The sequence below is a fragment of the Carcharodon carcharias genome, chromosome 5 (genome assembly GCF_017639515.1).
Source record: "Carcharodon carcharias isolate sCarCar2 chromosome 5, sCarCar2.pri, whole genome shotgun sequence".
Classification (NCBI taxonomy): Eukaryota; Metazoa; Chordata; class Chondrichthyes; order Lamniformes; family Lamnidae; genus Carcharodon; species Carcharodon carcharias.
In genome coordinates, this window is record NC_054471.1 from 44,464,651 (window position 1) to 44,481,641 (window position 16,991).

General features: G+C 44.0%; 1 protein-coding gene across 1 annotated transcript in view; it reads right to left on the minus strand.

The window, feature by feature from the left end:
* LOC121277702 (probable L-cysteine desulfhydrase, chloroplastic) overlaps positions 1-16,585 on the minus strand; it is a 139,095-nt gene extending 122,510 nt beyond the window's left edge. The window contains exon 1 of the mRNA XM_041187338.1: positions 16,519-16,585. Coding sequence (XP_041043272.1) covers positions 16,519-16,585 — 67 coding nt within the window. The remainder of the gene's footprint in view (positions 1-16,518) is intronic.
* Between the last annotated feature and the right edge of the window lie 406 nt (positions 16,586-16,991).

The window sequence follows — 16,991 nt, forward strand, 5'->3', positions numbered from 1 at the left end:
GGGACATAGGGAGCATGAGGGGGACATTTTGAACTAACCTTTTAAAAGTACCCCTCATGCACACTAGAGTTCACAACTTCTCTAAGGGGCCATAAACCATGACTCTTTAAAAACCTGGCCTGACTCCATGAAAATTGCAAAAGAGTACAACATGCCTTTCGCCACAATGTAGCCAGCCAAGTTGGGAAAGCCGGATCTGGCTCCTGACAGGAAGCAGCCCACACCCTTCAAAGGCACTCCCAAAAATCGCACATCCTGAGAATGGGGTCAGGAACCCCGAAATTAGGGCCCCCTGCTATTTTTAAAGGGTTTCCGAGTTAACCAGGCGGTGAAAATTCAGGCCACTATCTCTGCTCTTTTTTCACAGCTAGACCCTTTTTTTGTTTAATTCTCCAAAGCCTGTCTGAGTTAGCCTGAATTCCTTGATCAACAGTACATTGAATTGTACATCACATCAGTGACTAATCATAAGTCCCTGCATGGTGCGATGGATCCTGTCAAACAGCAGTGCACTACAAGAGGTGGAGTAGAAAGTGGATTTCAAGTTCTAAGCTCATTCCCAAGCTCACAGGTAGATTTAAAAGGTATAAGGAAAGTTTCTTTTGTTGAAAGGAATGAGAAGATTTGTGAATCTTATAGCACTTTGTCTTGAAACCATTTGCCTATTATATTGTCCCAAATGACAAGACAGGTAAATCTAAAATGTGCCACATAATGTTGTTATACCTTAATGTTGTTCTTGATCCATAGACACCAGTGAAGAGCTCAGACTGGGAGTACAGAGCGGCTCAATGTTTGGGTGCCTTAGATTGTGGATAGCATTGTCGAGGGCAGTGGTGACAATATCCTCTGCACTGACAAGGGTGAAAAGAGCACTCGAAGATGCAAATGCAGCCAGGGTAAATATTATCTCATTGATTTCCATTGTGAATTCTTTATGTGATCTCAAATCAAAGCTAGGAGATGTCAAAAATATTTTCTCTCTGGCAGAACTATGGAGAAGTCTGCCTGAACAAACTCCTGAGAGCAACAATGGTAGACAGAATGACTGCAAGGAAAATTTGATACAATACAGCCTCCCAGTCCAAGAAGCAGCAGTTGGAAGCTGTGAACCACAGGCCACAGGAGGAAATTGCGGAACTGTCAAAAATAGGTGAGATACAACTGTTATTTTATTGTTACGTAGTAAACGTCTTCCTGTGACTGATGCAGGTCTGTCTAATAGGAAACAGATAATAAAGTGAGCTGGAATTGTGCAATGGCCTCCCAACTCTGATATATGAATGATGCAAATTATTTTTCATCATGTTGTCAGGCAAGGTGTTGCACTACCAGTACCACACAAAGAAAGCTTGTTGGACATGCCTCCACCCCAAGAACCACCCAGACAGAGTCAGCACATCCCCTATCTGGTACACAAAGAGTCCAGTGAGCAGTTGTACACTGCAATTGATGGCAAGATAATCATTATCAAATGTTTTGAAAATTAATTTTATGTTGGTTTCAGCAAGAAGTGACAAATCATTATGACAGCAGGTGCATTGTTAAACTTGCTTCCATCACCAATGACTTGTCATTCATTGAGCCTGAACTGTTGAATAACCTCATGTAGAGTCTGTAGTTAATCTGAGTCTGTATTATCTTCCAATTTTACATATAAAATACTGATTATGTCCCTGATTTTACTTACAGGTAAAATAGCCAGGTAATGTTGAGATAGGTAGGTGGTAGTGCAGTGGTATTGTCAATGGACTGGTAATCCAGAGGACCAGTGTAATCTGATTAGAATCCTACCATAGCAGATGTTGGAATTTTTAAAAAAAATTCATTTACAGGATGTGGGCATCGCTGGCCAGCATTTATTGCCCATTCCCAGTTGCTCTTGAGAAGGTGATGATGAGATGCCTTCTTGAATCACTGCAGTCCCTGTGGGGTAGGATATGACTCCAGGCCCACAGCAATGTGGTTGACTCTTAAATGCCCTCTGAGATGGCCTAACAAGACATTCAGTTGTATCAATCTGCCAAGAAGTCGACAAGTAACATAACCGGACTGACCACTCGGCATCAACTTAGGCACTGGAAACAACAACGGCAAAGTCAGCCCCGTCGACCCTGCAAAGTCCTCCTTACTAACATCTGGGGGCTTGTGCCAAAATTTGGAGAGCTGTCTCACAGACTAGTCAAGCAACAGCCTGGCATAGTCATACTCATGAAATCGTACCTTACAGATAATGTCCCAGACACCACCATCACCATCCCTGGGTATGTCCTGTTCCATCGCAGGACAGACCCAGCAGAGGTGGCGGCACAGTGGTATACAGTCAGGAGGGAGCTGTCCTGGGAGTCCTCAATATCGAATCTGGACCCCATGAAGTCTAATGGCATCAGGTCAACCATGGGCAAAGAAACCTGCTGGTTACCACGTACCATCCCCCTTCAGCTGATGAGTCAGTACTCCTCCATGTTGAACACCACCTAGGGAAAGCACTGATGGTGGCAAGGGCGCAGAATGTACCCTGGGTGGGGGACTTCAATGACCGTCACCAAGAGTGGCTCGGTAGCACCACTACTCACCGAGCTGGCTGAGTACTAAAGAACATTAAGATAAAATTAAAATACTGCAAATGCTGGAAATCTGAAACAAAAACAGAAAATGCTGGAAAAATGCAGCAGGTCTAGCAGCATCTATGGACAGAGAAACAGAGTTAATGTTTCGAGTCTGTATGACCCTTCTTCAGAGCTCTGTTTTTCTGTTTTTGTACTAAAGAACATAACTGCTAAGCTTAGTCTGCAGCAGGTGATGAGGAAACCAACAAGAGGGGAAAACATACTTGACCTCCTCCTCACCAAACTGCCTGTTGCAAATGCATCTGTCCATGGCAGCAGCGGTAGGAGTGACCATCGCACAGTCCTTGTGGAGACAAAGTCCCGTCTTCACACATCTTGTTGTGTGGCACTACCACATTACTAAATGGGTTAGATTTCGAACAGATCTAGCAACTCAAGACTGGACATCCATGAGATGCTATGGGCCATCAGTAGCAGCAGAATTGCACTCAACCTCAATGTGTAAACTCATGGCCCGGCATATTCCCCACTCTACCATTACCACCAAGCCAGGGAATCAACCCTGGTTCAGAAGAAGAGTGCAGGAGGGCATTCCAGGAGCAGCACCAGGCATACTTAAAAATGAGTTGTCAACATGGTGAAGCTACAACTCAAGGCTACTTGCATGCCAAACAGCATAACCAGCATGTGCTAGACAGAGCTAAGCGATTCCACAATCAATGGATCAGATCTAAGCTCTGCATTCCTGCCACATCCAGTCATGGTGGAGGAGGCTTTACAAATATCACCATTGTCAATGATGGGGAAGCCTGCAGATCATTGCAAAAGATAAGGCTAAAGCATTTGCAACAATCTTCAGCCAGAAGAGCCAAGTGGATGATCCACCTCTGCCTCCTCCGGAGGTCCCCAGCATTACAGATGCCAGTCTTCAGCCAATTTGATTTACTCCACGTGATATCAAGAAACAGCTGAAGGCACTGGATACTGCAAAGGCTAATGGCCCTGAAAATATTTTGGCAATCGTGCTGAAGACTTGTGCTCCAGAACTTGCCATGACCCTAGACAAGTTGTCCCAGTACAGCTACAACACTGGCATTTACCCGGCCATGTGGAAAATTGCACAGGTATGTCTTGTACACGAAATAAGGACAAATCCAACCTGGCCAATTACCACCCCATCAGTAAAGTGATGGAAGGGGTCATCAATAGTGCTATCAAGTTGCACTTGCTCATAAATAATCTGTTCACTGATGCTCAGTTTGGATTCTGCCAGGATCACTCAGACCCTGACCTCATTACAGCCTTTGTTCAAACATGGACCAAAGAGCTGAACTCAGAGGGAGGTGAAACTGACTGCCCTTGACATCAAGGCAGCACTTGACCAAGTGTGGCATCAAGGAGCCCTAGCAAAACTGCAGACAATGGGAATCAGGGGGAAAACTCTCCACTGGTTGGAGTCAAGGAAGATGGTTGTGGTTGTTGGAGGTCAATTATCTCAGTCCCAGGGCGTCACTGAAGGAGTTCCTTAGGGTAGCATCTAGGTCCAACCATCTTCAGCTGCTTCATCAATGACCTTCCTTCCATCATAAGGTCAGAAGTGGGGATGTTCACTGATGATGGCACAACGTTCAGCACCATTCATGACTCCTCAGATACTGAAGCACTCCATTTCCAAATGCATCATGACCTGGACAATATTCAGGGAAATATCCAAGTGGCAAGTAACATTCGCACCACACAAGTACCAGGCAATGACCATCTCCAACAAGAGAGAATCTAACCATTGCCCCTTGATATTCAATGGCATTACAATTGCTGAATCCCCCACTATAAACATCCTGGAGGTTACCATTGACCAGAATCTGAACTAGACTAGCCATATAAACGCTATGGCTAAAAGAGCATACGAATTAGGATCAGGAGTAGTTTCATGGCTGATTTGACTGTAACCTCATGTTCCTGTCACTCCCTTGCTTATCAAGAATCTATCTAGTTCTGACATAAAGATATTCAAGGACTCTGCCTCAACCACCTTTTGTGGAAGAGAATTCCAAAGTCTCAAAACCCTCTGAGAGAAAGCATTTCTCCTCATCTCTGTCCTAAATGGGCGACCCCTTATTTTGAAACAGTGATGCCTGAGTTCTAGATTCTCTCACAAGAGGAAGTATTCTTTCCAAATTCACCCTGTCAAGTCCCCTCAGGATCTTATGTGTTTCAAACAAGTTACCTCTTACTCTTCTAAAATCCAGCAGATACAAACTTAGGCTGCCCATTCCAGGTGTTACTCTGGGAAACCTTCACTGAACTGCTTCTAATGCACTTATATCTTTCCTTAAATAAGGAGACCAATACAGTACAGAGTACTCTAGATTTGGTCTCACCAATGCCTTGTATAACTGAAGAATAACCTCTCTACTCTTGTACTCATTTCCCCTTGCAATAACCTATAACATTCTATTAGCTTTGCTGATTATTTGCTGCACCTGCATTTTAGCCTTTTGTGATTCATGCACTAGGACACCCAGATCCCTCTGCATCCCAGAGCTCTGCAATCTTCATTCTCTGTTTTATTCGTCCTGCTAAAATGGACAACCTCACATTTTCCTACATTATGCTCCATTTGCCAGATTTTTGTCCACTCACCTATCTATATCGTTTTGGTTTTTTTATTTGTTGATGGGACATGGCCGTCGCTGGCTGGGCTAGCATATATTGCCCATCTCTAATTGCTCTTGAGAACTGAATGGCTTGCTTGGTCATTTCAGGGGGGTATTTAAGTGTCAACTACATTGTTATGGGTCTGGAATCACATGTAGGTCAGACCAGGTAAAGACAGCAGATTTTCTTTCTTAAAGGACATAGTGAACCAGATGGGTTTTTACGACATGGGGTCATTATTAGACTTTTAATTCCAGATTTTTTATTGAATTCAAATTTCATCATCTGCCATGGTGGGATTCAAACCCAGGTCCGAACCTGGGTATCTGGAGTACTAGTCCTGTGACAATACCACTATGTCCCCACCTCTTTCGGTCCTCTTCACAACTTACTTTCCTACCTACCTTTGTGTCATCATCAAATTTTGCAACCATACCCTCAGTGCCTTCATCCAAAATATTTATATAAATTGTAAAGAGTTGAGGCCCCAGCACTGATCCCTGTGGCACACTACTCATCATATCTTGCCGACCACAAAATGAGCCATTTATGCCTACTCTCTGTTTCCCGTTAGCTAGCCAACCTTCTATGCATGTCAATACGTTACCCACAAAACCATGAGCTTTTATTTTCCACAATAACCTTTGATGAAGCACATTATCAAATGTCTTCTGTAAATCTGTGTACAGTACATCTACCAGTCCCCCTTTATCCACAGCACCTGTTACTTCTTCAAAGGATGCCAAGAAATTGGTTAAATGTGATCTCCCTATTGCAAAGCTATGTTGACTCTGCCTGATTACCTTGAATTTCTCCAAGTGCCTTGTTATAACTTGTTTAATAATAGCTTCTAACATCTTACCTATGACAAATGTTAAGCTAACTGGCCTATAGTTTCCTGCAGGTCAGAATCCTGTAGCAAGTAACTCATCTCCTGACTTCCCAAAGCCTGTCCACCATCTACAAGGCACAAGTCAGGAGTGTGATGGAATACTTTCCACTTGCCTGGGTGAATGCAGCTCCAACAACATTCAAGAAGCTCGACATCATCCAAGGCAAAGCAGCCCATTTGATTGGCATCCCATCCACAAACATTCGCTCCCTCCACCACTGATGCTCAGTGGCAGATGCACTGCAGGAACTCACCAAGCCTCCTTAGACAGCACCTTCCAAATCCATGACTTCTACCATCTAGAAGGACAAGGACGGCAGATGCATGGGAACACCACCACCTGGAAGTTCCCCTCCAAACCACACAGCATCGTGGCTTGGAAATATATCACCATTCCTTCACTATCACTGGAACTCCCTCCCTAACAACACTGTGGGTGTACCTACACCACTTGGGCTGCAGAAGTTCAAGAAGGCATCTCACCACCACCTTCTCAAGGGCAATTAGGGATGGGCAATAAATAATCACCTCACCAGCGACACCCACACCCTATGAATGAATAAAAAAAAATACCACAGGGAATGTGGACTAAGGCACACAGCCAAAGGTGGAATTCATTATTCGTAAAGTCTTTGGCTGTTGGCATCTGTGGGTCCGACGAACTGAAGGATAGGCTGTTTTATTGCAGAAGCATAAATGATACAATTTCTTGCAGCAGCAGGTCAGCTTGGAAGCCACTTGTCTCCTGTTTTGGAAGTCCCCGACTAATTTCTTAAACTTTTTCTCTTACTTTATGGCATGTTTCTCTCAGACCCAGGCGAGGAAGCTTTCAAGAAAGAGCTTGAAAAAATAAATAATATCCGAGTAGATTCAGGACCTCAACAAAAGACAAAAATCCGGTGAACCATTCAATGTGTAAATGCAAATGATGCTTAAGTTCAGCATTTTGATTAACTGCTGCAATTTAACATTTCTGTACTTTATTTTTTTTGTTTCTCCACTGCTTATTTGATTTTTGCTTCATATGTTTTGTGTTTCATGCCTCACAATAAAACTTGAAGATTACAGTGCAGTCCATGAAGTTATATTTCACTGGCCCACAGCACACACAGACAAATAAGTTTTTTTCATTTTCTAGTGAGATATATGTGAATGGAGAGGGTGAATTTTTTTTTTTATAGATTTTCCCTTTTGCAAGTTTTGAATACTTAGCTGCAGGGCGACCTCTTATGTTTTTAAGGGATTGTCCTTTGACTGTTTGTCCCATGAGGTTTGCCTCATTTGTCCCTTATTTTTGTAGGATAGCCTGTGGAAGGCTGAAGAGACTCCAAGGTGACTTTGTGATTTAGTTGGTCTGGAGTTAGCCAGCAGAGATGACTTAACAACATAACTTGTAAGTTTTAGTTGATAATCTTGCTTCCTTAAGACCCCTCCTCCCCACTCCTCTTAACTTCCTCCACCTCCACGCTTATCAACACCCCGCCCCCTGCTCTTAACAGTCAGCAACATGCCATCCCCGACACACCACCCCCCACATCCTGGTCCCTAATGTGTTCATTTATTGCAGTTTATGATGCTCCTTTTTTAACTTCATAAGAGTTGGTCACCCTGGTCCCAAATGGAACAAATTGGGCCAGTAAATTTAACCAGGCTAACTGATCACAACTAGAACCAACCTGCCAGCTCAATAGGAAACAATTCAACTGGCCAACTGGGAACAATACCGAACAATTAGAACAATACAACTGGGATCAGTTCAAACCAGCCAACAACCAGTTTCAATTTCCATTTGAAAACTGAACCAGTTGAGAACTGATCTTTATTCCTGGGCCTGGATAACACTATGGAACATTTTTTTTGCAAAAATATACTTTATTCATTATGGAACATTTTTTTTTGCAAAAATATACTTTATTCATAAATCTTCAAAAACATTTCGAAACATTTCAAATCACCATTACAAAAATACAAACAGGTTCAACTTTTACAACATGAATCACAAGGTGTATCAGAAAAATCAATGAATATTTCAATCATTGGCAGACATACATTTTAATCTGTACAGCCTGAGGGGCTCTTTACAGTTCCCAGCCCCCCAGTGCACTGTGGCAGAAAGGTCTTAGGCAGCGACCCTTCCCCATTGCGCCTTTGCGGCGGCTGCCCCAAGCTTAACTGTGTCCCTCAGCACGTAGTCCTGGACCTTGGAAAGTGCCAGTCTGCAACACTCGGTCAGGGACAACTCTTTGCGCTGGAAAACCAACAAGTTTCGGGCAGACCATAGAGCGTCTTTCACCGAGTTGATGATCCTCCAGCTGCAGTTGATGTTTGTCTCGGTGTGTGTCCCTGGGAACAGCCCATAGAGCACAGAGTCCTCTGTCACAGAACTGCTCGGGATGAACCTCGACAGCAACCACTGCATCTCTCTCCAGACCTTCTTTGCAAAGACACAATCTACAAGGAGGTGAACAACGGTCTCTTCCCCACCACAGCCACCTCGAGGGCAACGTGCAGAGGGGGTGAGACTCCTGGCGTGTAGGAAGGATCTTACAGGGAGGACCTTTCTCACCACCAGCCAAGCTACATCTTGGTGTTTGTTGGAAAGTTCTGGTGATGAGGCATTCTGCCAAATTACTTTGTCAGTCTGCTCAGGGAACCATCCCACAGGATCCACCCTCTCCTTTTCCCTCAGGGCCTTTAAGACGTTACGTGCCGACCACTGCCTGATGGACTAGTGGTTGAAGGTGTTTCCCTGTATAAATTTTCCCACGAGGGACAGGTGGTACGGCACAGTCCAACTACTTGGAGCGTTCCGCGGCAGCGTGGCCAGACCCATCCTTCGCAACACTGGGGACAGGTAGAACCTCAACTTCATTATAGAACATTTTATGACATTAAAGGCGCTATAAAAATACAAGTCATTGCTGTTGTTGCAGAGGGACCGCTGAGATTTGTATGCACATCCCACATTTTAACATTATACTGTGTCCACAGATTTCACTCTAAATCTAACCTGAAGAGAGAATAATAAATATTGTAAAACGTTCAATTTAGAATATTAGGCAAGGTCAAAGGGCTGCCCTTTTACTTGATATTGATCACTTTCCAAAAACATGCAGCAAAAAAATTGCAAAAATTCATGATACTTTGTATATAAATAGAACTGTTCATTAAGCATTAAACCTCTCCCTTCCAGGGTACACTTTGTACTTGTGACAATTATGGATAGCTTCTTGGGAGCAAGTTACTCCAAGCATGGTTGGCAACATGCAATTGTATTCATAGAACATTCCATGGCAGGGATCCTTGAAGGCAGCTAGAAATGCATTTCAGTACTAGTTGGAGAGGAATGAACACAGGCCAAATTATACAAAGACTGTGAACAAGTCTGCATCCGGTCTCTCAATTCCAATGCACTTACTAACTGCAATATTGGCATTCAACTTACACAGCTTTAAATACAAGAGTAATGTATATATTGATACCAACACACTGTACAGAATGTCATTACAACAATGAATGCGCTTCATAAAAGTGTTGTAACACACTTTGGGACAAGCTAGGAACATGAAAGGTGCTATAGATTTGCAAATCTTCCTTTACTTTAATATTTTACATTCTGCATATATATACACACTCTTTTGTGTGATATTCTTAATTCATCTGACACTGTTTTCATCATTACCACTGCCAGCTTTTTATTATTCTTTCACATCGCTGGCTAGGTCAGCATTTATTACCCATCCCTAACTGTCCTTGAGAAGGTGGTAGTGAACACCTTCTTGAACTTCTGCAACCCATGTGATGTAGGTAAGTCCACAGTGCTGTTAGGGAGGCAATTCCAGGATTTTGACCCAGTGATAGTGAAGGAGCAGCGATACAGTTCCAAGTCAGGATGGTTTATGGCCTGGAGGGGAACTTGCAGGTGGTGGTGTCTTCATGCATCTGCTGTCTACTACCTGGTAGAGGTCAGGGAAAGGTAGGTGCTGTGGAAGGAGCCTTGGTGAGCTGCTGCAGTACATCTCATAGACTGCACTGCTGCCATCGGTAATGGAGATAGTGAACGTTGAAGGTAGTGGATGGGGTGCCTTTCAAGCGGGCTGCTTTGTCCTGGATGGTGTTCATCTTCATGAGTGTTGTCAGAGCTGCAATCATCCAGGCAAGTGGAAAGTATCCAATTGCAATTCTGACTTATACCTTGTAGATGGTGGACAGGCTTTGGGGAGTTGGGAGATGAGTTACTCACCACAAAATTCCCAGTCTCTGACTTACTCTTGTAGCCACAGTATTTACATGGCTAGTCCAGTTCAGTTTCTGGTCAATGGTACCCTCCAAGATGTTGATAGTGGGGGATTCAGCAATGATAATGGCACTGAATGTCATGGGGAGATGGTTAGATTCTCTCTTGTGGGAGATGGTCATTGCCTGGCACTTGTATGGCGCAAGTGTTACTTACCACTTGTCAGCCCAAGCCTGAATGCTGCCCACGTCCTGCTGCATATGGTCATGGACTGCTTAAATATCTGAGGAGTCAAGAATGGTGCTGAACATTGTACAAACATCAGCAAACATCCCCATTTCTGATGTTTTGATGGAGGGAAGGTCATTGATGAAGCAGCTGAAAATAGTTGGGCTGAGGATATTACCCTGAGAGACTCCTGCAGTGATGTCCTAGGATTGAGATGATTGTCCTCCAACAACCACAACCATCTTCCTTTGTGCTAGGTATGACTCCAGCCAGTGGAGAGTTTCCCCCAATTCCCATTGACTCCAGTTTTGCTTGATGCCACACTCAGTCAAATGCTGCCTTGATGTCAAGGGCAGTCACTCTCACCTCATCTCTGGAGTTCAGCTCTTTTATCCATGTTTGGGCTAAGGCTGTAATGAGGTCAGGAGCCGAGTGGCCCTGGTGGAACCCAAACTGAGCAGCAGTGAGCAGATTATTTCTGAGTAAGTGTTGCCTGATAGCACTGTCAGTGACAGAAACATAGCCATCATACTTCGCCTGTATTTTATTTATTCTTTCATGAGAGGTGGACGTTGCTGGCAAGGCCAGCACTTGATGCCCATACCTAATTGTCCTTGAGCTGAGTGGCTTTCTAAATGATTTCTTAGGGCAGTTAAGAGGCAACCACATTGCTGTGGATCTAGAGTCACATGTCGGCCAGACCAGGTAAGGATGGCAGTTTTCCTTCCCTAAAGGACATTAATGAACCAGATGGGTTTTTAACAACAATCAACAGTAGTTTCATGGTCACTATTCCTAGGGCTAGCCTTCAATTGCAGATTATACTAATTGAATTTAAATTCCACCAGCTGCCGTGGTGGGGATTGAACCTGTGATCCCGGAGCATTAGCCTGGGCCTCTGGATTACTAGCCCAGTGACGTTCCCACTAGGCCCACCATCTCAGATTGCTTTATCTAGCCAAGTTTAGCAGAACAAAATATATCATTATAGTGCAGATTCTTTGGGAGTTTATTAAAAGAATGAAGCTACAAGGTTCATAGATTAAAACAAAAGAAATTTGCTACACCAAAATCAAAGAATATGAATCCACCTAACCACACTCTATTTTAAATAAAAGCAAAATACTGCAAATGCTGGAGTGCTGGAATAAAAACAGAAAGTTCTGGAAAAACTCAACAAGTCTGGCAGTATCTGTGGAGAGAGAAACAAAGTTTTGAGTCCAATGTGACTCTTCCTTGGAATTGCCGAAGAAGTCACTTTGGACTCGAAATGTTAACTCTGTTTCTCTAATATTCTTTAGCTATGGAATTTTGCATAGAAAACTCTCTCTCTCTCAGCTTGGCTATACCAGAAGTTCAACTTACTGTTAGGAGTTCTTCAGTTAATAACTGTTTTACTCTTTTTCAGCCTACCCACAAACTTTCAACTGAGTTTTGTTTGAGAGAGATGTTTTCTCTTCTGCAGCCAGCTTGGTCCAAAAACTCAAAACTAAACTGGTTGAACACAGAACCACTCCCTACAATTAACTTATGTTGACCTTTATTGTTTAGCTCCCAGGAAACCTGGTCACATGATTATTTACTGTTATCCATCTGCCTTACCATAAATCTCCTTTCAATGAAACCTAGTTCTTAAAGGGACTATCACTCCACATAAAATATAGATTTCTTCCCAAAAGCACATGGGCCATCACGTACTGAACTAATAATGCAGAGGCCCAGACTAATGCTCTGGACACACAAGTTCAAATCTAATGTGAAATTTAAATGTAATAAATTTGGAATAAAAAACTAGTGTCAGTAATGGTGACTATGGAACTACTGGGTTGCCTTAAACATACAAAATAGGAGCAGAATAAGCCATTTGGCCCCTCGACCCTACTCCCCCATTCAATAAGATCATGGCTAATCTGTTTGTGTTCTGAATTCCACATTCCCATCTACTGTCCAGATGGCAAAAAACCATCTGGTTCACTAATATCTTTCAGGTAACGAAGTCTGCCATCCTTACCCAGTCGGGCCCAAATGTACCTCCAGACCCATAGCAATTTGTTTGACATTTAACTACCCTCTGAAATGCCTAGCAAGCCACTCAGTTGTATCAAACTGCTACAGAAAAATCAAAAAAGCAAAAAACTGGATGGACCACTTGGCATAGGCATAGGCACGCTCTGCCCAGATGACCCTGCAAAATTGTCCTCACCAGCATCAGGGGACTTGTACCATAATTGGAGAGCCGTCCCACAGACTAATTAAGCCACAGCCTGACACAGTGAGACTCATTGAATCATAGCTTACAGCCAATGTCCCAGACTTTTCCATCACCACCCCTGGCTATGTCCTGTCCCATGAGGCACAGTGGTACACAATTCAGAGGGAGTGGCCCTGGGAATCCGCCACATTGACTCTGGGCTTCATGAAGTCTCACAGCATCAGGTCCAACAAGGGCAAGGAAACCTCCTGCTGATTATCACCTACCACCCTCCCTCAACTGATGTATCAGTACTCCACCATGCTGAACAGCACTTGGGATGAAGTACTGAGGATAGCAAGGGTACAGGATATACTTCAGGTGGGGGACTTCAATGTCCATCACCAAGAGTGGCTCACTAGCACCACTGCTAGCTGAGTCCTATAAGACATACCACAGCTACCAGATACAGGTGGTGAGAGAACCAACAAGAGGGTCCTCATCCTCACCGTTCTACCTGCTGCAACACATCTGTTCATAACAGTACTGCTAGGAGTGATCACTGCACAGTAATAAAAAACTGGAATTAAAAGTCTAATGATGACCACAAAACCATTGTTGATTGTTGTTAAAACCCATCTGGTTCACTAATGTCCTTTAGGGAAGGAAATCTGCTATCCTTACCTGTTCTGGCCTGCCTGTGACTCCAGACCCACATCAATGTGGTTGACTCTTGAAATGCCCCCTGAACCAGGGCAACTAGGGATGGGTAATAAATGCTGGCCTAGCCAGTGACACACATATCCCATGAATGAATAATAAAAAAGGAACTGGAGTCACACATACAGGCCTCGCTGAATATGGATGGCAGGTTTCCCTTGCTGGAGGATGGTAGTGAAGATGTTTAGGGATCATGATTATTGATCTTATCTTTTTATTTCCACATTTTTTTATTAACAGAATTCCAATTCTCAAACTGCTGAGGAAGGGGTTTCACTCCTGTTCTCTGGATTATTAGCCCAAGCATTTGAATTATTGGTCCTGCAACATAACCACAACACTCTGTACCCATAATAGGTGTACAGAAGCATCTGGTAGACCTTTAGATACAACCTTCTTATACTGCTGCCATTAAGGAGAGATATTGCTTGTTCAAGCAGATAAGACATGTGTCATTTGCTTTTTTAAGTCTTTATAAAGCAGATTACCTAATTTGGCTCACGTCATCTTGGAATGATATGAAAAGGTAAATGTTCAGGGTTGTTTTGATCATCACAGCCACTGGCAATACAGTGCGTCCGAATGAGGTTGGCTGCAAGTCATAATGCTGTATGTGACGCAACTCAGTTAAAAGCAGTTCCTATGAACTTCAGCCAAGTTAATAGTCAGTTACACGTATTTGTGTCAGTAAGTGCAAACGACACCATGATTCAGTACGGACAGTTTCTGGTGAATACTGTCCAGTTTGGTGTGGGGATGGGCCCTATGTCTGAAGGAGCTAGGGAAAAATGAAGCCATGAAAGGATTTAATTTTTAAAAATTTATTCATGGGATGTGAGCATCTCTGGCTAGGCCAACATTTATTGTCCATCCCCAATTGCGCTTGAGAAGGTGTTGGTGAGCTGCCTTCTTGAACCACTGCAGTCCATGTGGTCTAGGTACTCACAGTGCTGTTAGGGAGTTCAGGATTTTGATCCAGCGACAGTGAAGGAATGGCAATATATTTACAAGTCAGGATGGTGAGTGACTTGGAGGGGAACTTCCAGGTGATGGTGTTCCCATGTGTCTGCTGCCCTTGTCCTTCTAGATGGTAGCAGTTGTGGGTTTTAAAGGTGCTGTCTAAGGAGTCCTGATGAGTACCTGCAGTGCATCTTGTAGATGGTACACACTGCTGCCAGTGGTAAATGGAGTGAATATTTGTGGGTGAGGTGCCAATCGAGTGGGCTGCTTTGTCCTGGATAGTGTCAAGCTTCTTGAGTTGTTGGAGCTGCACTCATCCAGGCAAGCGAAGAGTATTCCCATCACATTCCTGGACTTGTGCCTTGTAGATGGAGGGGAGATACTCACCGTAGGTTCCTAGCCTCTGACCTGCTCTTGTAGCCACAGTATTTATATGGCTAGTCCAGTTGAGTTTCTGATCAATGGTAACCCCCAGGACGTTGATAGTGGGGGATTCAGCAATGGTAATGTCATTGACCATCAAGAAGCCATGGTTAGATTCTCTCTTGTTGGAGGTGGTCATTGCCTGGCACTTGTGTGATGTGAATGTTACTTGCCACTTGTCAGCCCAAGCCTGGATATTGTCCAGCTCTTACTGCACTTGGACATGGAACACTTCAATATCTGAGGAGTCACGAATGATGCTGAACATTGTGCAATCATCAGCAAACATCCCCGCTTCTGACCATATGATGGAAGGAAGGTCACTGATGAAACAACTGAAGATGGTTGGGCCTAGGTCACTACCCTGAGGAACTCCTGTAGTGATGTCCTGGAACTGAGATGCTTGACCTCCAACAACCACAACCAACTTCCTTTATGCTAGATATGTCTCCAACCAGCAGAGAGTTTTCCCCGTGATTCCCATTGTCTCCAGTTTTGTCATGGTGCCTTGATGCCACACTTGGTCAAATGCTGCCTTGATGTCAAGGGCAGTCACTCAACAATTGTTGAAATTCCGAATCCAATAAGTCAGTGAGGAATAGATGAGCCGAACTGTACAGGATAGTATACGAGCAGAAGAGTTTTGGATGAATTCAAGTTTACAGAGGGGAGAAATGAGAAGCTGGATAGGGAGGCTGTGCAGATGATAAAGGCATGGATGCGCATTTCAACAGCAGATAGGCTTGTAGAGGCAAAGATGGGCAACATTTAAGAGGTTTAAGCAGGTGCACCTTGCAACTGTATAACACAAAATCAAAAGCTCAGCTCGAGATCAGTCAAAACCATCTTCTTGATCTGCTGCAGTCCATATGGTGTAGGTAAACCTACAATGCTGTTAGGACAGCAGTTCCAGGACTTTGACCAAGGAACAGTAAAATAAGAGTTAAAAGTTTATAAGTGAGAAAGGGTTTGCATCTCTTCCAGAATAGGTACAGTGACAATATTGCAAGTTTAGTGCAACCTGGCTTGTGAGTACTCCATTCTACTGTCAACTGGGTCCCACTATATTCAGACAGGTGAAATGATCTGCAACAAATGGCACTCAAACAGAAGCCACAACTGAGAGTAACTTCCCCATCACTATCACCTTCTCAAAACCTATTACATTTCTATCCCTTTCCTCAGTTCTGATGAAGAGTCACCGACCTGAAACATTAAGTGGAACTTTCCATTTATGGGACTAAGTGTGATGGCATGCGGTTTCAGCAGCACCCACCCCGCTGCTCAGAATGGTGGGATCTCATGCCCGATTCCACGCTTGGAAGCTCATTAATGCAGAGGCAAGTATCAGACTGAATCACCTGGTGGGTTGGGAGCTGAATCATCCACCTGCCATCAGCTGGCAGGGTCGATGTTCTGGGCACCATATATAAATGCTAGTTGAACACATACATCTCTCCAGCCCACCTGTCTCCAGGAGACCATTACAGATGTCTTCCATGCACATGAAGAAAGCCTTAAGCCTCAAGAAGGTAGCACCCCACTTCACCCACTAGATTGAGGCCTTATTCAGAGGAATGCGGGTGCACAGGCATGTCCTGTATCCCAGGGATGCATCCAGGAAGCAGATCAGCCTCACCGCTCTGGCCTAAGAGGCCGTTGCACAGGAGGTCAGTCCTGTTGGTAACCAGCGCCCAAAACGTCATCCGGTGCAGGAAGAGGATGAGTGATCTCAACCACTCTGCCAAGAGAAGTCATCCTTCAACTCCCTCCAATGTCAAACTTTCATCATGGCGTCATGTACTCAAATGGCTACTATCTTCAGGGATCTCTCACAACCATTAGCGGGGGACACATTTCACCACTCGTTCTCTCACGGAAACTTTCACATCACCATCATCCCATGTATCATTTTGCTTACACTCCATCCTCCAGCCCTTCTCGGAGGGCTCACCACACACAGGGGACATGCATCTCACCCAACCTCTGCTCCATTCCTTCTCACCATGTGCCTTTCTTTAGCCTTCAAACAGGGCAAGCTGGCACACAACAGAAGAGAAAGAGCGCAGACTGAGGAAGAGATGGCCGACATTATTGTCCTCATTGAGTTCA